Source organism: Neopelma chrysocephalum, unplaced genomic scaffold (genome assembly GCF_003984885.1).
Source record: "Neopelma chrysocephalum unplaced genomic scaffold, ASM398488v2 Primary Assembly neopelma1_184629, whole genome shotgun sequence".
In the NCBI taxonomy this organism is placed as follows: Eukaryota; Metazoa; Chordata; class Aves; order Passeriformes; family Pipridae; genus Neopelma; species Neopelma chrysocephalum.
The window spans coordinates 7,093-33,742 of NW_020938506.1; the positions used below are offsets into that span (position 1 = coordinate 7,093).

A 26,650-nucleotide genomic window follows, 5' to 3' on the forward strand; every position below is an offset into this window, starting at 1 on the left:
CTCCCTGGGCATTCCTTGCTTTATCAGAATTTTATTGTATTATGCCATCTGCCCCCTAAGGGAGGGTAACTGCATCAAGGGGGGCCATTGCGGGCTCCCCCCGATGTAGGGGCACCGGGAGGAAGCTGGGGGGAGTGGTTATTGAGGGCTCCCCTGTGATGTGAGCGCACCAGGGGGGATCTGGGGCGGTATTTGGGGCTTCCCTGTGATTTGGGGGACCTGTGAAGGGTATTGCGCCCCCTCCACAATGTAGGGGCGTTGAGGGGAGGTTGGAGAGTTACTGGGGGCTCCCCCCGCGCTGTGGGGGGCTGAGGGGGGTCCTTGGGCTCATCCCCCTCGCCGGGGGGTGCCGGGGGGGTTCCCCGCCGTGTCCCCGCCCCGGCCCCGCCTCAGGGGCGGTGCCAAGGGCGGCTCCGGGCGCTAAAGGCGGCTCCGGGCGGCTCCGGGCGGCCTTGGCGGGCGATGTGGCGGCGGCGGGCGCGGGCCGGGGGTCGCGGGGGGCCGGCGGCTCTCCCGCCGCTGCTCCTGCCGTTCCTGCTGCTGCTGCTGCTCCGGCTGCCCGCGGCGCGGCCCGGCCGCCTCTACTCGCCCTCGGACCCGCTGGAGCTGCTGGGGCCGGACGCGGAGGGGCGGCTGCTGGGCTCCTCCAGCGCCTGGGCCGTCGAGTTCTTCGCCTCCTGGTGCGGCCACTGCGTCCACTTCGCGCCCACATGGCGGGCCCTGGCCCACGACATCCGCGGTGAGTCCCCGGCCCCGCTGTGCCGCCGCCCCCCCCCCCCTTCGCCTCATGCCCGCCTGGCCCCCCATCAGCACCCCCCAACCCTCCCTGCGCCCGTGCCCTTGTACCCCCTGCCCCTTATCCCCGTCTCTGATCTCTTCCATCAGCACCCCATTTAATCGCCCGTGCCTCCGCCCCTGCACCCTTAAATTCCCCCTGTATCGCTGTCTGTTCACCTGTCAGCACCCCCAAATCCTCCCTGTGCCCCTGAAGCCCCATCAGCGCCCCTAAATCCCTCCTGCGTCCTTGTCCTATCATCCCCCTCCTCCTCTCCACCCACACTCTTAAATCCTCTCTGCATCCCTGGCCCTGCATCCTCGTCCCCGTCAGCATCCCTGCATCCCCTCTGCGCCCTCCCCATCAGCAGCCCTCCATCCCCTCTGCCCTTCCCTCCATCAGCCCCCCAGAACCCCCCTGCGGCCCAGCCTCCCTGGAGCGGCAGCCTGGTGGGAAGGCCCAGCCCCCCCCACGGTGCCCAGGGCCTCCCCATGACATCCAGGCCTGGCTTAGCAGCATCCCTGGAGACGCTTCAGCTGGGAGAAGCCCAGACTGAGCCCGCCCCAGGCATAGGGGGGGTCCTGCTGGCCCCCAGACCCTCCCTCAGCCCCGCTTCTCCCGGTGCCCACATGGATAGGGATGGCAGGGCGCTGGGCACTGATCCCAGCTGGTTTATTCCCGGCTTTGACCTTGATGCCTGGCCTGGCTGGTGCCCAGCCCCGTCTGGCGACCCGCGCACGCCGCTGCCGTGCCCCTCGTCCCGGCGGGGCTCATCCTGCCTCCCGCGGCATCCCGAGGCGCGCTCCCTGTTATTGCCGTAATTGATACAGCGCGGTCGCTGCGGGGTGAGTCAGGGCGCCGGCCGGGCGGGCATCCCGTCCCTCCGAGGGCATGCCGTCCCTCCCCGGGGATGCCGTCAGCGATCCCCAACGGGGCAGGATGTGAGGAATGGGATGCGTGCCCGGGCCCCGCGGGGAGAACGCCGGCTCTCCTGGCCCCTCTCCAGAACAGGGTTCCCCCAGGGCTCCCCGCTCCGGAGGCTGGACCGCGGACAGTGTGACCGTGGAGGCAGGGCGGGGAAGCCGCCCCCGTGCTGCTCAGCATCCTCGCTGCCCGTTCCCACGGGTGGATTTTCGTAGGAGTGGGCTGGGTGGGGAGGATGCCAGGGTGACCCGCGGGCACCACGTGCGGATGACTCCAGGAGCGTGCCTGGCTCCGTGCAGCAGGGCTTGTCACCAGCCCTCCTGTGCCACGGGTGCCGGGGCAGTGGGAAACGGCTCACCTGCCCTGTCACCTGAGACACAGGACGATCCCAGCAGGTCTCTACCTCCAACGTGCTCCAGCCTAGGGCAGCACGGGCTCCATCCATGTGCTGGCACTGTGTCCCTCCCTGTCCCGCTCTAAGGAGAGGCTGGGTGTTCTCCAGCTTGTGTCCTTTACACTAAAAAGAAGCCATTTCAGAGCTTTATTCTCCATTTTCCTGCTGGTTTTCAGAGCCAGCTGCTTAAAATGCCTCCATGCCCCCATTTCTCCATCTGTTTTACCCCAGGAACCTGCCAGTCCTCACCAGGGAGGAGGTGGACAGTCACAAAGGGGGGAGTGAATGCTTGGAAACCAGGGGGGCTCTGCTGCAGTGCCTTGGCTTGGCTGCTGGTTTTGGGTTGGTCCCTACCGGTTATTGACCGTGCCCTTGGTCTGGGGTGAGATGAGGTGGAGCCCATGTTCCTTGCTCTCCCTGAGCCATGGTTAGCCATCCCTCCCCTTCTCCCGGTGGCCTCTTCCCAGGAGCTGGGGCAGAGGCTGGACAGGCAGAACCAGCTGGGCAGGCACTGTCGGGCAGAGCTTCCTGAGCTCCGGCACTGGCGAGGGCAGGGCGTGCAAAGCCAGGTCCCGCCTCACAGCTTTCCCTCTTCCTGCTGCCCGAAAAGTAGGGCACCAAACACCAGCATGGACCGTGGCTCTGGGCGTTTGGGCTTGGAAAACATTAGTCGGTGTCCTGCAAAGAGCGAGCAGTGATTTTTGGGACAGGAGGATCTGTGCCACCGTCACAGTGGGAGATCGCTGCTGTCTCCACAGCAGTTGCCGGGAGGAGGGCAATTTTTGGGGCCACAGAGGGGCTGAGCTGAGCTGACCTCATCCTCTGTCCCCTCAGAGTGGAGGCCTGCGGTGATCCTGGCGGCCATCGACTGTGCCGACGAGGACAACCAGCAAGTGTGCTCCGATTTTGGGATAACCGGCTTCCCCACGATGAAGGTGAGGGCCGTGTGTGCCAGGCACTTCCTGGGTTTCACTGTGCTCTGCCGTTTGGCCTGTCCTGCTCTTGCTCAATGAAATCGACAGGGCTATTGGACCAAAATACTCCCTTTGGGGTTGTGCAGGCTGGAGCTGTTTTGCCCTTCCCCAAAACATAGCTGTGGCCGGGCTGCAGCCAGCACAACTGCTGGGTGATGGAGCAACAGGGTGGGGGAAAACCAAAATGCTGCTTCGTGACGAAATGTAGAGGCTGGATCTCTCCTAGGAGGGGAGAGTCTGAATCCTGAGTTGAAAATGCCGTGGAAAGGCTGTTGGAGGGCAGAGACAGGTTGCAGGGGCAGGTTTTGTAGGAGGGCACAGGGATGCTGCAGGAGGTGGTGTCTCCTGGGAGCCTCCTGCGGTGGCTGGCAGGGTGCCACCCCTCCTCCTGGGCCTGTGCCCAGCCCTTTAGCTGTGTCAATACACTGTTTTGCAGCACTTCCCGCTGCAAACAGAGCCTTGCTCCAACACAAGCAGTGAAGCCAAAGCACTCCAGGTGCTAAACCTGGCAGTTAAAACCAGGATTGCCTTGAGATGGAACTGGGTAGGGATAAGGGTTTTATCAGACATGCCATCAGTCTCAGCTTACAGGTCAGCTCAAGGTGGAGTCAGATTTGGGGCTTTTCCGGGCAGGTTGGCTTGGTCCCAGCCCTGCCCTGGGGTCTCACTGAGCACCCACTGCCCTGGGACACTGAGGAAGCATCTCCCAGGGCAGGGAGCTGTGCTGATGTGGCCATGCCATGAAGTCACTTGCTTCACATCCCCTGTCCCTGCCAAGCACCTTTTGCAAACAGTCCCTGCTCCCAGCCCAGCCTGCAAAGCAAACACCTGGCTGATGCAACCTGCTGTCGCTGCTGTGGCTGTACTGTGGGCACTGGAGCCACTGTGGGAGGCCAGGAGGGGGGGAAAAACCCCTGTCTCCTGCTTTGTCAGAGCTCTGGAGCAGAGAGACTGTGGTTTCCAGGACTGGGAAGGTTCCAGCTGCCTCTGTGGGACCCCTGGAGACACCTGCTCCACTGCCTGCCAGTGCTCAGCCCTTGGCTGGACAGGCTCCCAGCCTCCCCTGCGTCCCTCCCCTCCAAGGATGCCCCAAAAGATGGGAACACGGTCGGGAGCTCCCTCTGTGGTGGCTGGTGACAGTTGATGTTCTGCAGTGTTGTGGGGAAACTGAGGCAGAGCTGGTCTGTGGGCAGCCTCAGCCTGCTGGGCTGCACTGCCCCCGTCCCACTCCAAACACTCACTCCAGTTTCCCCTTGTGGGTTTTTTTCCCTTTCAGTTCTTCAGAGCTTTTAGCAAGAAGGCAGAAGATGGGATAAGGATTACCAGTGAGTATTCAGAGCCATGGGGGTTTTTACCCTGGGTGTGAATGTCCCTGCTGCCCCCACACCCCATGCATTGGGATACTGGGGAGTCTGGTGGGGGTCAGCTTCAAGAAGCTCCCCTGGGCCTCAGCCCATGGGACTGGCTTCCCCAGGACTGACTCCTTGGCATCCTGTCCCCCTGCAGATCCCAGTGCCACGGTCGAGGACCTGCGCCATGCCATCATCACCAACCTTGAGCAGAGCCAGGACTCCTGGCCACCCGCCTGTCCTCCGCTGGAGCCGGCCAGGTAGGGGCACTGGCATGTGGGGGTGGCTCTGGTGGCCTCTGTCCCATGGGGAGCAGCTTTCTTGGGAAATCCTGAATCAAAACCAAGCATGGAGCAGCCACTGCATCACCCACGTCCCAGGGAGACACAGATCACCTGGCCAGGGTAGAGCCAGTTACGTGGCCCGGATGAGATGGGCCATGCTGTTGCATCTCCTAACGAACCTGCTCATCAACCTTAATTAGAGCAAGCAATTCCTGGGCCCCCAATTCCTGGGGATGTGGCAATGCTGTGCCATGCTGAGTGAGGCTTCTGCCATTAGGAGTTTTTACTGTCCTGAGGAAGGGTTTTCTTGATTCTGTACAATGTTGTCCTTGCCAGACCAGGCAGTTGCTCCACTGTCCTGGGAGGGACCATTTGGATTTCCCAAAGCAATGGTTGAGCTGGGCTTTTGCTTCAGGTCTCTGGTGCCTTTGTGTCCTAGCCAAAAAGAAACACTAGCCCTGGTACAGGTTCATTGCTGCTTTATCCCCTGGGTGAGTGTGCAGCTCCCTCTTGCCCTGGCCTGCCTGTGCTTTGTTTTTCACCTCCTTGGCTGACCCCAGTGGGTTTTCTCAAAGCCTGTGTACCGGAGCAGAAAATTGGGCTGGAAACTTGAGCAGGGAAGAACTGCTGGCTCAGTGGGGCTGAACCTGCACCAGCATTCCCTGCCGGATTTCAGTCCTGCTCCTTCTGAGTGGGAGGGCAGAGCATCCTGCTGATGCCAAGGCACCTGCTGCCTCCCTCCTCTCTCTTGCAGCACGGAGGAGGTTCGCACTTTCTTCCAGAGGAACAAGGACCAGTACTTGGCGCTGATCTTTGAGAAGAGCAACTCCTTCGTGGGCAGAGAGGTGGGTACAGCTGCCTTTATTCCCCATGTCTCTTGGAGCACGTGTCCCTGGTGCCTGATAACTCCTGGGTGCCTTTGGCAGAGAAGTTCTCTCCAGGCAGGCTCCCTGCTCAGCTTGCACATGGCTTAGCAGGTGCAAAGTTACACAGGGCGTTAAACAGCCCTGCTGCATCCCTGGTGGGGCTGGAGGTCCCTCTGCACCCCCCATCTGACCCTGGGGCTTGCAGGTGGCCCTGGACATGCTGCAGTATGAGAATGTGGCAGTGAGGAGGGTGCTGAGCAGCGAGGAGGAGCTCGTGGAGAAGTTCGGGGTCACCACCTTCCCCTCTGGATACCTGCTCTTCCGCAACGGCTCGTTCTCCCGCCTGCCCGTGTGAGTGTGGGACACGGTGGGGTGAGTCTGGGGGTGCTGGTGGGGTGCCACGCTTGTGCTCCATCTCTCTGTGCTCCTTTGTAATTGTTGGAAAGTTCATTAGGAAAGGAGACAGTGGCTGGGCTGGCGAGGCTGGCAGAGGGTTGCTGGTGGGCACTGAACAGGACTGCCAGCCCTGCCTGGAGCTAGCAGAAGGGAAAATGGCTTGTGACTGAGCCATCCCCACACCACATCTGCCTGGAGGTGGTGGCTCAGCTCTGCTGCAGGTTGTGTGTCAGGATACCCACTGCCAGGGCAGGTGGAGAGTACAAACCACCCCACATGCACTCCCCAGGTCTGATTGCCTGTCTGGCTACGCCTTCATCTCCTTTGCTTCCTCCTTGGGGTCAGGGGCTGTTTGGGAGGCAAGAGGGACGTGCTCACGGCCTCTCCTTCCTTGCAGGCACATCGAGGCACGTTCCTTCTACACCTACTACCTGCGCACGCTCACGGGCATCACCCGCGGCTCCTACAAGCTGAACACAACCAGCAGCACCTCCAACGAGACCGACGCGGCCCCGCTGATCCGCGCCGACCGGTCAGACCCCCCGGCACCATCCCGGGGCACCTGGGGCTGGGGGGAGGAGGAGGAGGAGGAGGAGGTGCCTTGGCCACGGGTGGGCGAAGGGCTGGGACCGTGCCTTCCCCTGGGAGAACACCGAGTCGTGGCTGAGTGTCTGGGGTTGCGAGTTAAGGGACTGATGGGCCCTGATGTTGCGCTGCCCTCCCCAGCTCCAAGCTGTACATGGCCGACCTGGAGTCCGCGCTGCATTACTCGCTGCGGGTGGAGGCCGCACGAGCCTCGGCGCTGTCGGGAGCACAGCTGGCCGCCTTCAAGTGCTACGTGGCTGCACTGGTGAAGGTGAGGAGCTTTCGGTGTTGGGAGAGGAGCTGTTTGTGAAATGCAGGCGCAGGGGACGGGCCACCACGTCCCGGTGCTCGCAGGTAGCGAAGCGTGGCGGCCTTGGGTGTGAGCCCTGTGTCCTGGTGCTCAGCGTATCCCAGGGCTGCTGTCAGACAGTCCCCACCCCTGTGGATGTCCACATTCAGCCCAGAGTCCCAACAAGAGCCAAGAGAGGGTGCTGGAGTGTTTCAGACAAGATGTGGGGTGTCTGCTTTGGTGGGCAGAGCACGATTGGCACTCGCAGGAGGTGTCAAGGCAGCAGGTCTTTTCAGAAGAGAGGCTGTTGCCTGCTGGGTTGTCAGAGATGGTCAGAGGGGTTTGTCTGTCTGATCTCCATGCTCAGCTCCAGGAGCTGATCTCTGCAGGCTCCTTTGATAACAGTCCAGGAAAGGGACTCCTGCTCTGAGTCAGGCTCCGGAAGAGCCTAATTTAAGGTCTCCTTTATTCTTCTCTGTTGGGCTTCGTGAAGCTGAAGTGAATGGGAGCTTTGAGCCAGCACAGGCAGGGCAGTTTAATTTCTTGCTGTGACTGAGTGCTGCATTTGACTGAGGTTTTGCCACTAGGTCTGCAGGAGCCCTGTCCCCATCCCTGTCACAGCCTGGGCTCCTTGGCAGACCTTCACCCGGCCATGCCCACTTTCTTTGCTCCCTCCTTTGTCACACAGGGTCTCATGCTCAGTTTGGACCTTGCACATGTGCAAGACACCCCCTGTTCCCACCCCTGTCTGCTCTTCCCCAGGAAAGAGCTCCAAACATGAGCCACTGGTGCAACAAGTCTTAAGTCCTCAGCTCAGAACTTCATGTGGCTCCTCCTCTGTTTGCCCCCAGCCATCACCCTTGCTCTTTCTCCCTTTAATGAGAACCACAGAGTTAGGGAAACAAACCCCCATCACACCAGCTCCCTGACTGGGGTGGTGGGGAGCAGCAGTGGTTTTATTTGATCCACTATTAATCCTTCCTGCAAACTTTCCCCTCCATGAGCTGTAGTGGTGGGTGGTGGGTGCCGGTGCTTCCCCGAGGATGCTGAGCCAGTGCTGCCGTTCCTGCACTCCTCCACAGGACGGAGCAGCATCCCCAGGATTGCTGCCAGCCCAGGCTCAGCCTGGGGGAGCTCAGCCAGCAGGTCCAAGCCTTAACTGTTGCGATCCCAAGAGATATTTAAAGGGAAGGAGAGAGGTAAAAATCCTAATGCGGAAAGAAGCCTGGAAAGCAGGGAATTGCATGGCAAAGCCTCCTCCTGTCCCAGGAGCCGGGGTGACGGTGCATTTTGCAGCAGAACTATCAGGTCGCAGATGAAGTCTGTGAATTTGGGTCTTCCACTGTGATTCCCCACAGGCCCAGAAATAACAGGTCAGATTCAGCAAAACGCTCCTTTCTTTGGCTTCCCCATCACTCTTCCTGTGTGCTGCTGGTCTCATCCTTGGTCCCTCTGTCTGTCCATCCATCAATGGCACGGGCTGGCCCCTCTCCCTGGAGTGGTTTTAAAGTGCAGCTGCTAATCGGCTTTGCCAGACTTATGGTCAGAGTGGCTTTTTGCCTCCCTCAGTTGGGGCTGAGGTTTGGAGCCTGAACATGCACACAGGGGACTTGCCAACTGTGGGGGGACAAGGCACAGCCCCCAGCCCCTTGGACACAGGCACCAAAACCTTGCCAGGACGCTGCTGCCCTCCAGCACAGAGGATGCTGGTGCTGCCCAGTGCCTGTCCTGGTGAGCTGGCGGTGCCTGCAGGCTGCTCCCAGCATGGAGTCTGTGTTTCCTCAGCCCTCTCCCCCCTCTGCAGTACTTCCCCGGGCGCCCCTGCGTGCAGACCTACCTGCAGACCCTGGATGGCTGGCTGAGGAACTGGACGGAGCCCGAGCTGCCCCGCGACGTTTTGAAGGAGGCCATGAAGAATAACAAAGATGTAAGATGCCCACGGGGACCCTGGCCCCTGCTCTCATTAACCCTGCCCCTTGTCCCCCAGCTGGCAATACCTGTCTGTCTGTCCACCAGGCCTCCAACCCCGCCATGCTCCCCACCAATGTGACCTGGGTGGGCTGCCAGGGCAGCGAACGCCACTTCCGTGGCTACCCCTGTGGGCTCTGGACCATCTTCCACCTGCTGACCGTCCAGGCTGCCAAGAACGGCCCTGACAAAGGTATCGGCATCCCTGGGGGAACTGGGCTCAGACAGGGTGTGTCTGGGTGGGCTGTGGCATGGGCAGGGGGGCTGTGTGCAGGAAAAGCCTTGTTTCCCCCTTTCTTCATCTCGTCCAGAGGCAGGTTTGCAGGGGGCACAAAAGACACAGAGTCACAGCGCGGGGTCACCACCTCAACTGTGGGACTGCAGTGGTGGCACTGTGGGGTTTGGGCTCACCCTCCCTTTTTCCCCCCCATCCTCTGCCTCCCCCCAGAGCTGCCTCTGGAGGTGCTGAGCACCATGCGCTGCTACGTCCGGCACTTCTTCGGCTGCCAGGAGTGCGCCGAGCACTTCGAGGACATGGCGGCCAAGTCCATGGACCGGGTGTCGAGCCGGGAGGAGGCCGTGCTCTGGCTCTGGTCCCACCACAACGAGGTCAACGCTCGCCTGGCGGGTAAGGGGGGCTGCCAGGAGGGGAGTCGGAGCGGCTTCCCCAGGGAAAAGGGGAGGTGAGGGGGAGGAACATCCCTCCTCCTGGATGGATCTGGCAAATGGCTGCAGGGGGCAGCGGTGGGAACATCCCATTGTCCCCCGTCTCAGGGGACAGCAGCTGGTCACCCAGGTTCAGACTGCCCTGGAGATGCAGTTGGGTCTTACGTGCTCCCTGCAGGGAGCTCCCCAAAGCTGCCACATGCCCTTGGAGGACCCCTCCTCCCAAGATGGCTCGTCCAAACGTCCCCATCCCCAGCTGCTGGACTCTCCAGTGTGTTTATACTGATACAGGGGGAGGGTGTCACATGTCCCCTCTAACCCCCTCGCTGGCTCCGGTCCCTGCAGGAGGTGACACGGAGGACCCCAAGTTCCCCAAGCTGCAGTGGCCTCCGCCGGACATGTGTCCCCAGTGCCACAAGGAGGAGCGGGGGGTACATGCCTGGGAGGAGCCGGCCGTGGTCACCTTCCTCAAGGCACACTTCTCCCCGGCCAACATCTACATGGACTATGCCGAGCCCGACCCCATCCCCGGGGCCAGGGAGGGGACCGGCGCCAGGCTGGGCACCGAGGGCCCTCGAGTGGAGAGGGGGAGAGAAGAGGCAGAGGAGGACAAGGAGAGGGAGGGCGAGGCGAGGGTTGCGGGGCGGCCGGCCCTCGCGGAGCCGCGGCGCCCCAGCATCGTGCGGCTGATCCCCAAGATGGGCGACGACATCGTGGACCTGGACTCCTTCAGCGACCAGCACTTCAAGACCCAGGCCCTGCGGGCCGCGTCCGGCCGGCGCCGCAGGATCAGCAAGCGGGACACCATCGCCCTGCCCCGGGATGCCGGCGAGGGCAGGGAGCGCCGGCGGGCGCCCGGCATCGTGCTCCGGGAGGAGGAGGATGTCGGGGAGGGCCTGCGGAGGAGCCCCTGGCTGCGGGTGCTTGGATTGGGCTTCTCCCGCCTGGACATCAGCCTCTGCATCGCCCTTTACTTCCTCTCCTCCATGTGCCTCCTGGCCATGTACACCTTCTTCCGCCTCCGCACCCGCGCCCGGAAAGGCCGCCCTGGCTTCCCCATGGCCTGAGAGGGGTTTGGGGGGCTGGGGGCTGTCCATAGGGAGGGTGGGCTGAGTCAGAGCGCCGCTGGGCAAGCGTTTTGTCCCCCAGCGGGAAGGGGTTTGGCGCATCCCCCTTGGGAGCTGCCCCAGTCACGGCAGTCACCTCACCCGTGGTAGGGGGCGGAGGGTGTAGGGCTGTTTTTGGGGGGAAGGTGTTGGAGCATCCCCCTCTCAGGTCATAGTGCCATGTTTTTGGGCATGCAGGAGCTGGGATGCCAACAGTGGTTTGTGTTTTGGCACCCAGCTGCCCTTGGAAGCTCCCAGACACTAGGCTGGTTTCAAACTGGGAATCCCGGTCCTGTGCTGAGGAGCAGCCCTTCGGGGTGTAACCACTAGTGGGGCCAGGAGGATGGGGGTTTAACCCCCCAAAAGCGGAGGCTGATGAGTGGGGGTGGCAGTCATGGGTTCAGCTGCATTTTGTGTCCCCCTTCTGAGACAGGGCCCGGACCCCCCCACCTTTCCTCGCCGCCTCCCTGCGCTGTTGCTCGTTCTCTGCTTGTCTTAGTGGAATAAATTATTTTTGCCGACGCCTGTCCTGCTGTGTTGCCTGGTCCCTGCTGTGTGGGCACACTGGGGTGCCATCTTCCCTTCCTGCTGTCCCCTCTCCAGCCTCCCCATCGCCCTGAGAAGAGCACTTGGTTTAAAACTCCTTTAAATATTTTTAATTATGATTGTACATTTTTGCTTTGAGATGCACCAGTAGCCGTTCCCCCTCCCCTTCCCACCCCCCCCCCTACAGCTGGCATGTCCCTGTCCCTGGGGTGGCTCATGATTTCTCCTCAGGCAGAGTGAGGGGAAGAGAATCTGTGGGGACCAGGAAGCTGCTGGAAAAAAAGTTGGCACAAGCTGTGGAGCTGCAGTTCAGTGCTGGCCACGCCCATGGTCCGAAGCAGGGAGACACACGGCGGCATCCCTGGGGAGCAGGATCACCGTGGGCGTGGGCCCCCTGTGCCTGTCCCCGATTCTCTCTGCCCTTTTATCCTTGTTAGGAATCATTAAGGAAAATGGTTGTTTTCCAGAACCAGGGCTGGGGCCATCTGCTCTCCCGGCGCTGCCTAAATCCCCCTGTAACAAATTCATTGGGATTACGCTGCCCTCCCCTAATCCTGGCCCATCCCCCCGCGTGGGGGATTTAAAAGGATTAGAGCCCGGCCGATAATAAACTTTATTAAGGGGGAGGGGGGGTGTCAATCCGATTTGGAGCCTTTTTCTTGATATCTTCACTTTGCCCAGGTGGGAGGCGAGGGCTGGCAGGAAGGGGAGGGGAGCGGCCGGCTTCGCTCCTGTCCAGGCACGGGAGCTCTGCCTCCTCCATCCTTTCCTTCCCCACTGCCCTTGAAATGAATTCCCTTGTTCGGTCTCTCCTTCTTTAATACCTGTGCGTGGTCACACCTCCGGGGGCTGTGGCGCTGGCACCGCGGTCCCGCCACTGCTGGCCCACTTGGCCTTGGCCATGTCCCTTAGCCGGGGACTCAGTGGCCTCATCCCAGCGTGGAGGGGGGGCTGCGTCCCTCCAGCCCTGCCCACCACCGGGTGATGGATGGGGAAGTCTCATCGCTGCTGCCTCCTTCTCCTTGATTTCCCTGGGGGGTTCACCCCCAACATCAATAACCCCCCTTTCACCCCCTCCCCGCCAGCTGCTCCCCTGTGTGGGACGGAGGGATTGCGATGTGGGGCTGCCCGCGGTTACCTCAGCCCCAAAATATCTCCGTGGGAGTGCCGGGGGCGGGCAGGGGAGCGCTGTAGGTGGGTGCGCGGGGGGGCTGCGGCAGGAGGGTGTGGGGGATTAGGGCTGGGGAGGTGGGCGCTGCCGGAAGGGGGTTAGCGGGATGCCCAGATTAGCACCCCCGACAGGCCCGCGGCGTAAAGCTCCGTGCACGCAGGAAAAAGAGAGTCTAGTAAATAGACTTTCCGTAATCCTGTTTGGTGCAGTCCCAATCCTCCCGGCCCCGGCTCTCCGGACTGTGGCACCGGAGTGTCCCCCTCCAACACCTGGGGAACCCCAATTCAGGGCACAAAGGGGCCAGTGCAGGCAGGAGGCTGCGGCAGAGCTCGGTGCCCCCACACTGTGTCCCCCCCCCAGGATGGTGACTTGGGGACAGGCCCCCACCCCAGCCCTGGCACAGGGGGAGCATCAAACTATGCCGTGGCCACACTCACAGGTGGGACAGGCTGTCCTGGGGGATCCCCACACCAAGCCCTGCGAGGTGCCCTCCCCGATGGAGTTACCCCTTCCCGGCACTGCCTCGAGCCGGGGGGGTCCCTGGGGCTAATTACTCAAATGGCCTCAGGCTGGCGTGAGGCGGCCGCTGTTCCCTAATACAATTTACCCTCAAGTGCAATTTAATTTTCCACGAGGCCGGTGGCCGTCCCCCACACACACCCAGCCACCCTCCCACCCCTTCGGCGCTCGCTCCCTCCAGCCTTGCCCCTCTTCCCTTTCCCTCCACGGCGCAGGCAAGAGCCTTTCTCCGCCGGCATCTCTTCTCCACCCGCGCTCCGGCCGTAAAATCACCCGGGGTTCGCTGAGCGCCAATTAATTTTCAATTACAATTAGTGACGCCCCGTGCCTGCGAGGGGAGAGGCTTTCTCCGGCTGCTGGTGAGTACCCGGGTCTCAATATGCCTGTCCTCGCTCCAGGCCACCCCTGGCAATAGAGATGTATGTGGGAGGGGGTAATTACCGGGATAAGTCAGAAGTGGGGAGTGGTGGGGGCTTGTGGTGCTGCGGCCGAGGCTGCCCAGAGGGGAGGTGGCCCCATGCCTAAGGGTGGCTGTGGCAGCTTTGTCGCTGTAAGGATGGCTCCCCCCTTGGGGGGGGGGGGGCGGGTTTTGTCACACAGGGGGGCTCTGGGGGGCTGGGCTGAGACCTGGCAAGCTCACTGCATGGGTGGCACAAAGCCTGGCTGTTGGCTCAGCTCCCCAGCACCTCCAAACCCACTCGGGGTTTGCTGACGAGGGACACAGCTGTGCTTGCATCCCCCAGCCTGGATCAAGAGTGGGTTTTCCTTGCACCCCCTGCCCTCAATTCTGCCTTGAAATCCTGCTGTTGCATCTGGGAACAATGCACCGATGTCCCCCTCGTGACACGCTGCCCAAACCGGCCCCAATTCCAACGTGTCCAGTGCTGGGGCGCACAAGGGGAGGCTGGGTCCGTGTCTCGGCACAGCTCTGGGGTTTACCTGCATTTTATTAGGGATTAAGCCCGGTAGGGAAGGTGCAGGAGCACCGTCCCTGCTCCTCTGTGGGTTTTGCATCATTACCTCACACTGCTCGTGTCTTCATCCAGCTGCAGGGCCAGAGGGGTTTGGGCAACGCCAAGGTGGGAGTGGGGCAACTGAGCGGGGCCAGAACTCCCCAAACTGCCTCACAAATGCAACCTGATGAAAATTATGACATTCAACCGTTCTGCACCGCCCCTTGGCTCTGTTTTAGCTCTGGGAGGAGGAGAAAGCCTGAAGGGGGGCCTTTCACACCTGTCACCTGTAACCTCCCTCCTTGGGCACCAGCAGGAAGGACCCAGCAGCATTTTGGGTGGCACAGAGGGGGTTTGCCGGGCAAGAAGCTCGTGCCCATCTCCACAATCCCCTCCTCCTCATGTGCTGGGATAACTGTATGCTGGGGAAAACAAACCCAAAAGAGACCAAAAAAGCTCAGAAGTGACCTAGAAAACACCCAGAGACCAAAAAAAAACCCCCACCAACATGAGGAACAGATGGACAGCAGGAAGGACAGAGGGGAACAAAGCAGTACTACAAGGAGAGGAAGGGATGAAGGCTCTGCTGGGAAGATGTGGTGAGCCGTGAGCAAGCAGGGGGGAAGATGCTGGTGGGGTATTTTTTTTAGTGGTGGGAGCCCCCCCCTGCAGCACGATGCTCCCCCCAGGTGAGGGCTCGGCGCTGTGCGACTCCCTGTGCCCGCTCATCGCTGCCGTGAGTGATCCCGAGCGGGGCAGAGGGGGCTGGATCAATCTGGCAAAGCAGAAAAATGAATGAAAATTGAATTCCCCGAGGAGAAGGGGGTGGGGGGAGCTGTTATCCCGGCTGAGAGATAAATCAGAGCGTGCCGGAGAGCTGGGGGACGGAGATGACTCCCAGCAGCGGTGGAATAATTAGGGAAATAGGTTGGAAATGCAAAGCAGCGGGGCAGGGAGGCGATGGGGCAGTGTCCGTCTGTCCGTCTGTCCGCACATCCGGCTAAACTTCTCCCGTAAATCTGCCCTAGGGACCTGCCGTTCTGCCTGCTGGGAGCCACGCTCCGGCTGGCTGGGGACTGGGGGGACGATGCCCCCTGTCCCGAGGGGCTGCGGAGCGCAGGTGGCCGGGGGCGGTGGGGGCTGGTTGTGCTTAATGCACTTAAGAGCCGGAGCTTGATTTAGGGGAGAAGGGGAGGGAATCGGATGGAAGGGGATGGGGTTCATCTCCCCCGCCGTGGGAAGTCGATTTTGAGGCTCTGTGAAGTGCGGGGTGAGCCATCTCCTGCCATGAGTGTGCACCAGTCTCTGCCCAGAGGCGTGAGATGAGCCTGACAGGGTATTGCTTGTAAAAACGAAGATTTGGGGGTCAAAACCCCCACAGAAAAACTTAATTTTTTTTTCCTAAGGAACCCTCAGGCTTAATACATTTTTTTAGGTTCTAATTACTTTTATTTTTAACCAGTTTTTCCCCAGCTGCTGGCTTGTCCCACACGCACATTTCCTGAGGGGGTTGTTCAGTTTTTTTTTAGGTGGGAAAAGCCTTTTCCTAATTCGCGTTTCAAAGTGGAAACGAAGGCATGGAAAGGGTGCTGAGGGTGGCTGAGTGAGCATCCTCCCACCCCTCCCAGCACTGCCATGTGTGTCACCTCGGGGGTTCCACCCTGCCCAGTGCTCTGAGCACCCCTCGGCCGGGCAGAGCAGGGTGTCCCAGCACATCGGGGCTGTTTGGCACCGTTGTCCCCGAGCCGGTGACACAATGAGCACCAGGAAAGGTGATGCTCGAGACACCCACTCTGACTTAACTTCATCTGCATTACACTGAACTTCCTTGCTCACCCCTTTGCCACCAGGTACCGCCACACTGCTGTCCCTCTGGTGGCACAGGGTTTTCCTTGGGCAAAGTCCCGTGGGGATCCTCCTGGGAGCCATAGCCACGCCGATCCCTTTGCCCCGTGGCTTTGGCATCACCACCCTTGTGCCACCACAGCCAGCTGGACTGTCAGGCTGGGCATGCTGTGGACTTGGGCTGGCTCTTTCCATGCCCAGGTGTGTCCCTGAGGGAGCCACCATTGGGAAGGGTTCCGGGTGAGTGTCACAGCGCCCTGTGGAAGCAGAGCTTGCCATGGGAGTTACCAGCCACTGGGCAATAACTGATATTAGGAGGTACCAGTCACTGGGCAGTAACTGGTGTTGGTGTGGTAGCAACGGGATGGCGTTGTGCCAGTGTCTGCTGGAGCCAGGAAAGGTGAGCCCCTGACTACGCCCCCATTCCCAGCAGCAGGAGGGACAGGGTTGGAGCTGTGTGCCCGAAGTGGGGACTTGCCAACGCCTTCCATGGAGTGTGAGAAGGTCCTTGAGCCCCGACAGCAGAGATCACGGCCTTTGGCTCTTCACCCTGTCCCAGCAGAGGCTCGGCCGGACAGAGCTCCCTGGCACCGGACAGGACCATGTCGCGACAGCGCTGTGTCGCGACAGCCGCTGGAGACCGGCCCGGCCCCAGGGCACCTCGAGACCCCGCCCCTTCCCCGCAGGTCCCGCCCCCGCGCACAGGCCACGCCTCCCCACCACCAGGCCACGCCCCCTCCGGCGCGGAGCGGGCGCTGATTGGCCGCGGGCGGCCCGCCCCGCCCCCGCCCCCCTGCGGGCGGTGACGTCACGCGCGCTCCCCGCAGGGGAATGAATGGGAGGCGGCACCGGCACCGGGACACGGCACCGGGACACCGGGAGACGGCACCGGGACACGCCACCTCCCGCCGCCGGGCTCCGCCGGCCCGGCCCGCCGCTCTCCCGCCCCTCTTCGCTCCCCTCCGCCGCCCCCCGGGCCAATAAAATGATGCAAAGCTCCGCGCTCGCTGCCGAAGGGGCTGTCAAGGGGCTTCCCGAGATCCTCGGTGTGCCGGTGCAACGTAAGGACCATTTTCTCTTCTCCCTCCTTCGCTCCGTGCCGCAAGGGCGGCCCCGGGCCGGCGGGGCAGCGCCCTGCGGGTGTGCAGGTGCCTCCGCTCCCGGTCGCTCCCGGCTCTGCCCTTCCCGTTTGTTTTTCCCAGTGTGTAGCACCGTTAATGGACGTAAAAATTCGGAGCGCGCGGGAGGGAGAGCGGTGCCCCGGGGGAATGCGGGCCCGGCCCCGATGGGGAGGACGGTGCGGCCGCGGCTCCGGCTGTGCGTGTACAAGTGCGTGTGTGTGCGTGTCTGTGTGTGTGTGTCTGTCTGTGTGTCTGTCTGTGTGTGCGTGGCCCCGATCCCCTCCCGCCCCCGCGCACCCCCGGCCCGCAGCGCACGACACTCCGCTTATATCGTTTATCGCGACAAGGCAGCGAACGGCGGCGGTGGGAAGGGACCCGCGGGTGTGCGTGCGGGTTATACCGGGATGGCGAGCCCGGCCGGGCGCCGTGGAGCGGTGCCGCCGTGTCCGTGTCTGTCCAAAAAGCAGCTACAGGTAGCGCGTTCGTGGAGGTGCAGATAAGATCCGCGCGTGTGTGTGTGCGCGCACACAGGTGGACCCCACGGGTGGACGGACCCGAGCAGGACACGCCGGCAGCCGGGTGTGAGCCATAGAGGCCGTCGGCCCCCCCCTTCCCTATAGCGCCGAGCCCCGCGCGGGGGGAGCCTGTGGGCACACGCATCCCTATGGATACCCCCTATGGATGGCGGGGGGCGGCCGTGGCCGGTGCGCGGGCGAGCAGACATGGCCTCCGCGGGTATAATTATTATTGTTATTATTATTATTTTATTTTCTCCCCGTTTCCAAACGGTTCCCGAGACCCAGGCCGTCCCTACGGGCCCGGAGCGGGGGGACCCCGCCGGTGGCAGTCGGGCGAGGCTCGGCCCCCCCAGAGCGGCACCGGAAAAGTTGAGGGGAGGGAGCCCAGGCGAGGAGGGGGAGAGCTCGGGAAGCGGCGTGGGTAGAAACGGGCCTGAGCCCCGGCAGAGCCCGGCCGGGGTCCGGCCGCATTTCGGGGGACACGCTGGGTAACGGGGGGGGTGCGCACCCTGTCGCCTGCCCGCTCCGGGCCGGGTTCCCCCCACCACCTCTCGCCATTGCCCTCAGAGCCTCCCTCGCCGTTCCGAGCCCTGCACCGGCCCCCGCCCCCCCCCGGGCGGCTGTAAATCGTTTTCCGTGGGTGTTTGGCGGGGAGCGAGGCCGGTGCCCCTGCCTGAGGCTGCTGGCGGCCGGTCTCCATCCTGCTGGGGGAGGCCTGTCCCCTTTATCCCCCGTTTCGGTCGCGTTGTTGCGCTCCGGGAGAGGGGCAGGCGGGCCCGTTTAGCCGTAATTCACCGCAGCAGAGAGGAAGAAAAATCCCGGTCAGGAGCACAGAGCCGACGCAGGTGCAGGGACAGGGATGGGGACAGCCAGGGTCTGTCCCACGGCCGCATCCCGACCGGTTCCCAGCCGCAAGGTCACTTCTACGGCCTGGGGGCCCCCTGATTTAGGGAGAAATGAGGTGCCTGAATCACTCTGGAGCAGCATCGCCTCAGCACATGTCGTGGTTTGGGGTCCACCAAACTCCCCTGCCCGTGACATTGTCATTCCTGTACCGACTGATGGATGTCAGCAATTAGCAGGAAAGAATCCAACGAGATATTATTATTATTACTACTACTACCATTACTATTGCTATTATTTCTATTATTGCTATTATCACTATTATCATTGTTTATTTAAGTGCAAAAAACAGCTGCAGAAGTAAAATAGAGGAGGGTGGGCTGCTATAAAAGTTTCCATCGTTCTGTGGTTCTCCCGCTGCCCCAGCCCGATCCCTGCGGCCGCTGCCAGCTCCCAGCCACCTGCTTTCATGTCGTGACAGCTTTGGGGCCTGATCCTGCCCCAGTTACACAGTACAACAGTCCCCTCTGGGCCAAAGGGAATTGCACCTGGGCGGGGGACCCCTTCCCAAGGGGGGGGCCGGGGTCTCCCCCCAGCCCCCAGCAGCCCCTCGGTATTTCATCGTATGTGCGAGGAAAATCCGTGATATTTTAAGTTCTAATCGCTATTAAATCGCAGATTTTCCTCTCAGTTTAACCACCTTATTTAGCAGAGACTGTGTCCTACAGCATCCTCTTTACATCACCCTCTTCTGCAGGATTTTGGGGAGCTGAGCCCCTCCTCCCCCTCCTCCGACAGACCTCGTTCAGCCTGGCAGACGGGATTGTTAAAAATAAAATTCCAAATATTATTTATGAATATTGTTTTGCAAATCTCACCGAAGTCAAAACTTGTGCCAAAGCCTGTGGGAACGGTGCCCGGGTGCCGGCAGGCTCTGGCCAAGGGGCTGGAGGGAGGGGAGTGATTAATCGCCGCTGGGAAAGTCGTTTGCCCGCAGCAGAGAAATGAATTGGAGGGTTTTTGCATGCGAAGGAATGATGTTTTCTCCCCGCAGAAAGACTTTTTAAGGAATCCCCAATGTGTTGCTTTCTTTGGGTTCGGTGCAGGCTCCGGTACCGGGGGAGGGGGGGGGGTGTAAATGGGGCCGCCTTTGTGCTCCGGTTTTCCACCCGCATTCCCGGGAACCCTTTCTGCAGCATCCGCGGGTGACCATCCCTTCCCCTTAAAAGAGCAAAACGCAACCCAAAAACAGGGGGTGGTTCGGCACCGCGATGCCCGACAGGGCTGGGCTGGGGGCGCGCCGGGGAGCGCATCCCCTCCGCCGCTGCCCCCACATGCCCCCCCCCGCTCGGTTTCAGAGGGGTTTTTGCGGTCTGAGGGATTACTGAGGCCACCGGCGCGTTTGTTTCGTTTCCGTCGTTATTTCTTTAATTTTTTTTCCCGTCGGGGAGAAACGGGGCTGGAGGTTGGACCCGCCGCTAATAAATCACGGTGGCGGCGGGGGCGTGGGGCCCCTGCCAGGACATCGCTCGGGCCCCCGTGCGTGGGAGGCTGCGTGGGGAGGCGGGGGATTGCGGATCTGCCCACGGGTTTTAATGGGATACGGCCAAATCCCCGTCCGGGCAGCCGCCGGCGGGAGGCAGGGAGGCACATCAGCCCCGGGAGGGGTGTGACTCCCAAATTTACCCCCCATGTCCCGGGGAGCGGTTTGTGTTGAGGCTGCTGCATCCCCGGGGTGGTCCCGGGGTGGAGAGGAGGGGACCCCGCGGCTGTGTGTCCCCCCCGCCCCCGGAGCATCGATCAAACCACTCTGCGCACGGAGCCAGCCCGGGTTTGCTGGTGGGCAAAGACAGCAAGGGAGGGCGTCATTCCTGTTGTATCAATTATATCCATTAACTTTATTCCTATTCTACCAAATAATTTAGTGGAAACGAGCGCAATAAATGCGAGGCGGGGAAGCAGCCGCGTCCCTTGCAAAGCACAAAGCAGGTCGCGGGGCTTGAATTTGAGATATTTTCTCCCTGCAAACCAGTGGGCTGATTGGGACATCTCCTGGTTCTCCTGGCAGCTCCCCCATTACTATTATTATTATTATTATTATTATTATTATTATTGTTGTTGTTGTTATTATTATTGTTATTATTATGCACAGGGGGAAGCAGCCAACTGGGTGCGAGCTCTGCACTTGTGTGTGCACACACAGATATCATTGCATACATAGTGCATGGGGTTGGTGCTGTACCTCTGCAGCGAGACTGGAAGGAAAATCGGTCGCTTCTTGGAAAAAAAAAAAGTAGTTTTCTCTGGAAATTCGAAGGGAGATGTTGCGTTATTGGCTGCAGTTGTTTGCCTGTTGAAATGGAGCTGTGTTGCTGCTCTTAGTGAGGAGAAAGCTGCTTGTTAGTTGTGCGTGTGTGTATATATGCATGTAGGACGTGTGCATATAAATACAGGCACGTGTTATAAAAACAGTCATTTATATATAAAACATGTTTCCTAAAGGTGCACAGGCGTTTGTGAAATAAACGAGGATTTCCTCGGGCTGATGCTGAGCTGGTGCCATCGCCGGTGCCAGCGGCTTTTGCATCTCTATCGAACAGGTTTAACAAATCCAGTGTGGAAAATGTGGCTGGTGCCCCCCTGCAGCCGCGGGGGTGGAGGGAGGGGAGTGAGGCATCCAGGTGTTCTCAAAGCGAGAAGGAAAACAGGGACCTATGCAAGCTGTAGAAATTTTGCTTTTTAAATTTATTCTGCTGTTGTTAATGCGACAGGGGCTTAAATGCCAGCAATAACTACGGTCTGAAGGGCGCTGGGATTGTAACTGTCTAACCTGGGGAATGAAATAAGCTGCCTTCACGTGAGGTGTGTGTCAGTACCCCAAAGGATTTTGAAATAATGTTGCTTGAGGCTGTAACAATATGATTATTTTCTGTGCTCTTTTTCTCCTTTCCCCCTTCTTTCCTCTTCCCACCTTCTTTCCTATTCCCTCCCTTCTTTCTTTCCTTCCTCTTTTTTTCTCCTTCTTCCCTCTTTCTTTCCTTTCCCCCTTCCCCTTTTCTTCCATTTCTCCCTTTTCCTTTATTCTCTTTTTCTCCCTTGTCCAATTCAATTCCTTTTCTCTCTTCTCTCACGCTTTTTCGTTTCTCCTTTATTGTTTTCTCTTTTTCCCTTTTCCTTTTCTCTTTCCTTCCCTTTCCTTTTTTTAATCTTCTTCCTTTTTGCAAATTTCCCCCCTTTTAAATATTTTTCCCTTTTATCTTTCTCCTTTTTGAAATATTTTTCCTTTTTAAATATTTTTCCTTTTTTAATCATTTTCCTTTTAAAATCTTTTTCTTTTTAGAATCTATTTCCTTTTTATACTCTTCTTTTTTAAATCTTGCTCCCTTTTTAAATCTTTTTTCCTTTTTCATATTTTTTTCTTTTTAAAAACCTTTTCCCTTTTTATTTTTTTCTTTAAAAAATATTTTCTCCTTTTTAATCTTTTCCTTTTTTCCTTTTTTCTTCTCCTTTTTTCCCCCTTTTTCCCCCCCGTAGCACCCAGGCCAGAAGCTCCCCCTCTCCCTCTCCATCGCCTCCCCCATGCCTTGGGCAGCACAGGGACCCGTTCTTCCGCCATTCCCATCCCTTGTCCTTTGCAGCCTGGCTGTGCCACTCCGGCTGGGGACAACCCAGCCCCTCCTAAGCCTCCTCAGCATTTGGAGCAGCATAATTCCCAAGAAACACCCCCTTTTCCCCATCGGAATTGTCTGCCAGCGGCTTCAGGCTGGAGAGGGAGCAGCCCTTGTACAAACCATCTCTCCTGCTCTTACTCTCCAGCTCTGTGCATGGTGGTGGATTTTCCCCCCAAACCCATCTGCTTTCATGTGTGTGGGTCAGCTTTATGTGCCTGGCTTTTACCGGGAAATCTGCTCCTGCAGACTCTTGCTCTACTTCCCATTTATTCCAAGCTATGGGCAGAGAGAGAGAGAAATATCCAGCTCTCCAGATCTATGGAAGCTGTGTATCTACAGGCAAACGTTGTGTAGGAATCTGGATGGCCAGGGATACGTCTTGCCATAAGAAAAGCCTTCCTTCTGCAAACCTTCCTTCTCACACTGCCACAGTGCGGGAGGCTGGATGTGGGGTGGGCTGGATGGGACTAGACCTGATACCCCCGGATAGCTCTGCTCCAGCTTGGCCTTGCTTTAGCCCACGTTTTCCAGCCGTTTCCAGCGACAGGAGTCTGTAACCCTGGCTGTATGGGAGAAAGCAGGTTGTTCCCATCACAGGAAAACCGGAGTCCAAAGGGATGTTGGACCATGGAGGATGCAAAGGCATGTGGTGCCCTGGCACTGCAGGGAGAGGGGCACCTGCAGGAGGGGCCGGCATGGCCAGCACGGGTGGCTCGTGGTCCTCGGGATGCAGGGGGAGCGGAGGGGAAGAGACTTTTGTCCGTGTTGACAAAGCTTTTGGAGGTGAGGTGGAAGTGCCCTGCACCCCCGGGTCACAGCTGGGACCCCACAGCTGAACCCCTGGCCCATGGGGACCAACAGGCTGCGTTCCTGTTTGGGGGCTGTGGGATGCCGTTCCAGAGGAAGCAAGAGGCAGGCAGGGAAACAGGTGTCAGGGAGCAGGACATGGTCTGGAAAACGGGGTGCAGAAAGGAAAAGCATCACGTGTGTGTGTCTGTGTCCACAGGAGCCGGTGGGACCGTGGGCTTTGCTATCCCAGAGGGTTTTGGCAAAGGTCTGCAAAGGCAGCTGTGCTGGGGCACCTCCTCACCCCGCAAAGCCCTGGCATGTGCCCAGGCGGGGCTTTGCCAGCCGGGTGGGGGCCCCGCGGGGCCGACGGGGCTGCGGGGGCTGACGCTGCTCTTCTCTCCATCCCTCTCCCCCCCTGCCCAGAGATCCCCCAGTGCGCCGGCTGCAACCAACACATCCTGGACAAGTTCATCCTCAAGGTCCTGGACCGGCACTGGCACAGCTCCTGCCTCAAGTGTGCCGACTGCCAGATGCAGCTGGCCGACCGCTGCTTCTCCCGGGCCGGCAGCGTCTACTGCAAGGAGGATTTCTTCAAGTGAGTACCCCTCGGGGGCACAGCCCCCCGAAAGCGGCGTCTCCCCGCCTGAGAAGCAAATACACAACCTATTTTTAAGCATAATTTCGCCAAAATCTTCCTACGCCTTTTGTTGTTGTTTTTGTTGTGAAAATGAAGGGAATGTTGGTGCTTTACAGCTGCCGCAAGCTGGATGCTGGTTGTTGGGATTTAGCCATCTGAAAGCCCCAAATCTCCCTGATGCTCCTGTGCCTCCCCTGTGCGGGTGTTCAGCCCCCCGGGGTGACAACCTGCGGCGGTTCGGCAGCGGCCCCGGCTCCGCTCGGAGCTAGAGGGCAGGAGAAACCCGCACAAGGCAGCGATAACGCTGCCTGTTCCTCTCGAGTCCTTCACTCGCCTCGCCGCGATTTGCTGATGCTGTTTCTTTCCCTTCACCTTTTACCTCTTCTTTTGTTCCTTTTTTTTTCTTTTATCCTTTTTTTTTTTGCTCCCATTAGTGAGAAAACCTCATTTGATTGCGTTGGCAGCTGCCTCGGAGCTGTGCAGTGCCCCAGCCTTGGCGTTTCCCTGCTCCCATGAGACAGGACAACCTGTTCTCCATTAAAAATGGACTTTTCAGTGGAGATGCTCTGGTCCCTGGCTGCCGGTGACATTTAGGAGTTTTTTCCAAGGGGTGGCAGAGGATCACCTGTCTCCCCTCACCACCAGCCGGCTAAACCAACCGATGGCCATTACAATTACTCCCCAGACAGCACTTTACCTGCCTGCCCGTCCCCGGGCTCTCAGGCCTCTCACATCCCCCACATCTCCTCCCCATCCATCAGGACCAAAGATGCAGCTTGAATTTCTCCTTCCCAGCGACGGTCAAAGCAGCCGCTCCAGCCTGGGTAATAACACTTCACTTCTGATATTTTCCAGCCTATTAATCTCCAAGTCATTTAAATAGTCGCCCAAAAGGTGCGGGTAATCAATGTTAATTGGAGTTGAAAGATCAGTGACTTTCTCAGATGAGGTCCTGCCTGGATTATTTGGTGCCAATCAATAGCAGCTCGGCACTTGCCCGGGCACTTGCCTCACCTTTCCTTCACCGCTCATTGATTTCGGGGAAGGGAACCTGTGGAGGACGTGAGGATTTCGGCCCAACTTCAGAGGCAGTTGGAAATGTGGGAGCTGCTTCGGAAAAGATCAGATTGATTTTTGATTTTTATCTTTTTTTCCCTCGCCTGAATCGCAGCTCTCGGCCCCCAGCCATGGGTGTCTCTGTGCTGGGACCAGCCATTCCCAGGTGGTGTGGAACCCCCCCCGGGATGCTGGAGGAGGTGTTAAAATGGCTTTTATAGTGTTCTGTGAGAGGGGGTGGATGGGCAGAGGGAGCGGGCACCGGCTCAGCCTTGGGAGCAGAAAAGCATCGTCTGTCTGTCCTACCCCTCCCTCTGTAGGTGCCTGCCTCCCTCCTTCCCTCCGTTCCCACCATCCCTTCATGACTCCCTCCATCCCTTCATCCATCCCTTTATCCTCCATTCCAACCCTCCCTTCATCCCTCCCTCTCTCTGTCCATCTCCTATCCATCCCTCTCCCATCTCTCCCTCCCTCCTTCCTGCCCTCCCTCCCTCTTGCACCTTCCCTCCCAGCTGAGGTCTCCCCAGCAGATGTCCAGGGACTCTCCCTTTAGGATACAAATCCAGAAAATGAGACAAACCAGGGTTTTCCTCCTCACCTTCTGCTTCCAACACCCTGGAACAGTGCTGGCACCACTCATGCCCAGTGCCTGCCACCCATCCCTGGGTGACACCTGCGTGACTTTGGGACTGTCTCAAGGACCCAGCACTGGTGGCTGTGTCCTGGCTTTCCACAGGACATGAGGGCGTGGGTAGCCATGGGGCTTGAGGGTGATTTTGCACCATCAGGGGATGTTCAGCCCTCAGGGGACAGTGAGAGGTGCTTGGGCTGCACCCCCTGGGCACCCCTGAATGCCACTGCCTGCCCCTGCCTGCCCCTGCAGCCTTGGGGCCAAAAGGCTTGGGTGTTCCTGGGCTGCCTCCTTCAAAGCAGATGGAGCTGTTTAAAGCGTAGAGGACAGATTATTCCAATAGCCTTCTCTCCTGGGCTGCTGCTGCAATGCCAGAATGACTCCATGGGGTCCTGGTGTTCTGCTGATGGGGGGTTTAGGGAGCAGGGGAGACCCTGCAGAGCCCTTGTGGTGCCAATGGGAGGTGGACATCTGCCCCATCTCAATCCCACAGCATCTGTTGCTGAAAACACCAGCGGAATGTCCACTTAGTTTTGACTTTCTCCTGTGCTGCCACCACCTCATGGCGTGTGTCACCCTCATGCTGTTAATTCAGGGAATTCACTTCTTGGACGCTCCTTCCACACTTCCTGCACCATTCCACGTGTTCCTTGCATGCTTTTTCCACATTCCTAGCACAATCCTCACACTCCCATTGCATGTGCCTTCCACACTCCTTGTCCCATTCCTGCACACCCCTTTCATGCTGTTTCACACTCCTTGCATGCTCCTTGCAGCCAAGCTGGTGGCTTTGCTCATTCCAACACCTGCCCCACAGCAGCCCACCCAATGCCCCTGCCAGGCCCTCGTTATGGTGTAAGAGCCCCATCATTCTGCATTAATCTGGGATTCATCTTGCCAGCGGGGCGGCGTAATTAATTTATTTGGTATTAATGTCGATGAAATATGTACTGTCCTTGCAGGGGAAAATCAGGCAGCCTATAAGCATTAGTTAAAAGAACCATTAAAATCAAACCTTCCTCAGCTCCATTAGGCCGGTCTCTCACTCTGAGGAAGATAAACCCCCGCCGTGTGAAGTGTCATGCATAATAAGGTTGATTGCTGGTTTAAACTCTGCCCTGTCTGCTGGTCCCAGTCCCGTCTCTGCCCAGCAAAGCCCACCTCGCCGGGGGGGCTCAGGGTCACCCGCTTCTCCCTGCAGGCGTTTCGGGACCAAATGCACGGCGTGCCAGCAGGGCATCCCCCCCCACCCAGGTGGTCCGCAAGGCCCAGGACTTCGTGTACCACCTCCACTGCTTCGCCTGCATCATCTGCAGCCGGCAGCTGGCCACGGGGGATGAGTTCTACCTGATGGAGGACGGGCGGCTGGTCTGCAAGGAGGACTACGAGACTGCCAAGCAGAACGGTAGGCACCCCTCAGGGGCTGCGAGGGGCACAGCACGCCGAGGGCCTGTGGGAAGGTGTCCCTGCAGGCTCTGGGACGGCTGGTTCTGGGGAGATATTCCCAATGCCGTGGGCTGGCAGTTCGGGGATGGTACCGCCTGCTTCACTTGCAGATGACTCCGAGGCGGGCGCGAAGCGGCCCCGGACCACCATCACAGCCAAGCAGCTGGAAACGCTGAAGAATGCCTACAAAAACTCCCCCAAGCCCGCCCGGCACGTGCGGGAGCAGCTCTCCTCCGAGACGGGGCTTGACATGAGGGTGGTGCAGGTGAGGCCGTGGGGGTGCCCCTCTCCACCCTGCCCCTAGAGAAGGGTGACGCTGGGGTCCCTC

At 59.5% G+C, this 26,650-nt stretch overlaps 2 protein-coding genes across 2 annotated transcripts; both read left to right on the forward strand.

Moving 5' to 3' along the window:
- Positions 1-434: 434 nt before the first annotated feature.
- LOC113962700 (sulfhydryl oxidase 1-like) lies at positions 435-11,098 on the forward strand. The gene is made up of 12 exons (XM_027673464.1): positions 435-739; positions 2,928-3,028; positions 4,344-4,392; positions 4,574-4,676; positions 5,455-5,545; positions 5,772-5,917; positions 6,360-6,494; positions 6,689-6,818; positions 8,641-8,763; positions 8,853-8,997; positions 9,253-9,432; positions 9,816-11,098. Exons 1-12 carry the CDS (start codon positions 463-465, stop codon positions 10,535-10,537), a joined length of 2,202 nt encoding a protein of 733 aa, XP_027529265.1. The 5' UTR covers positions 435-462; the 3' UTR covers positions 10,538-11,098.
- Positions 11,099-16,582: 5,484 nt separating this feature from the next.
- Positions 16,583-26,587, forward strand: LOC113962701 (LIM/homeobox protein Lhx4-like; the record flags this gene model as incomplete). The annotated part of the gene is given in 5 exon segments (XM_027673465.1): positions 16,583-16,671; positions 22,976-23,147; positions 26,078-26,117; positions 26,119-26,281; positions 26,433-26,587. Coding segments are annotated over 5 exon segments (606 nt in total), but the record flags the coding sequence as incomplete, so codon positions are not given.
- Positions 26,588-26,650: the final 63 nt, after the last annotated feature.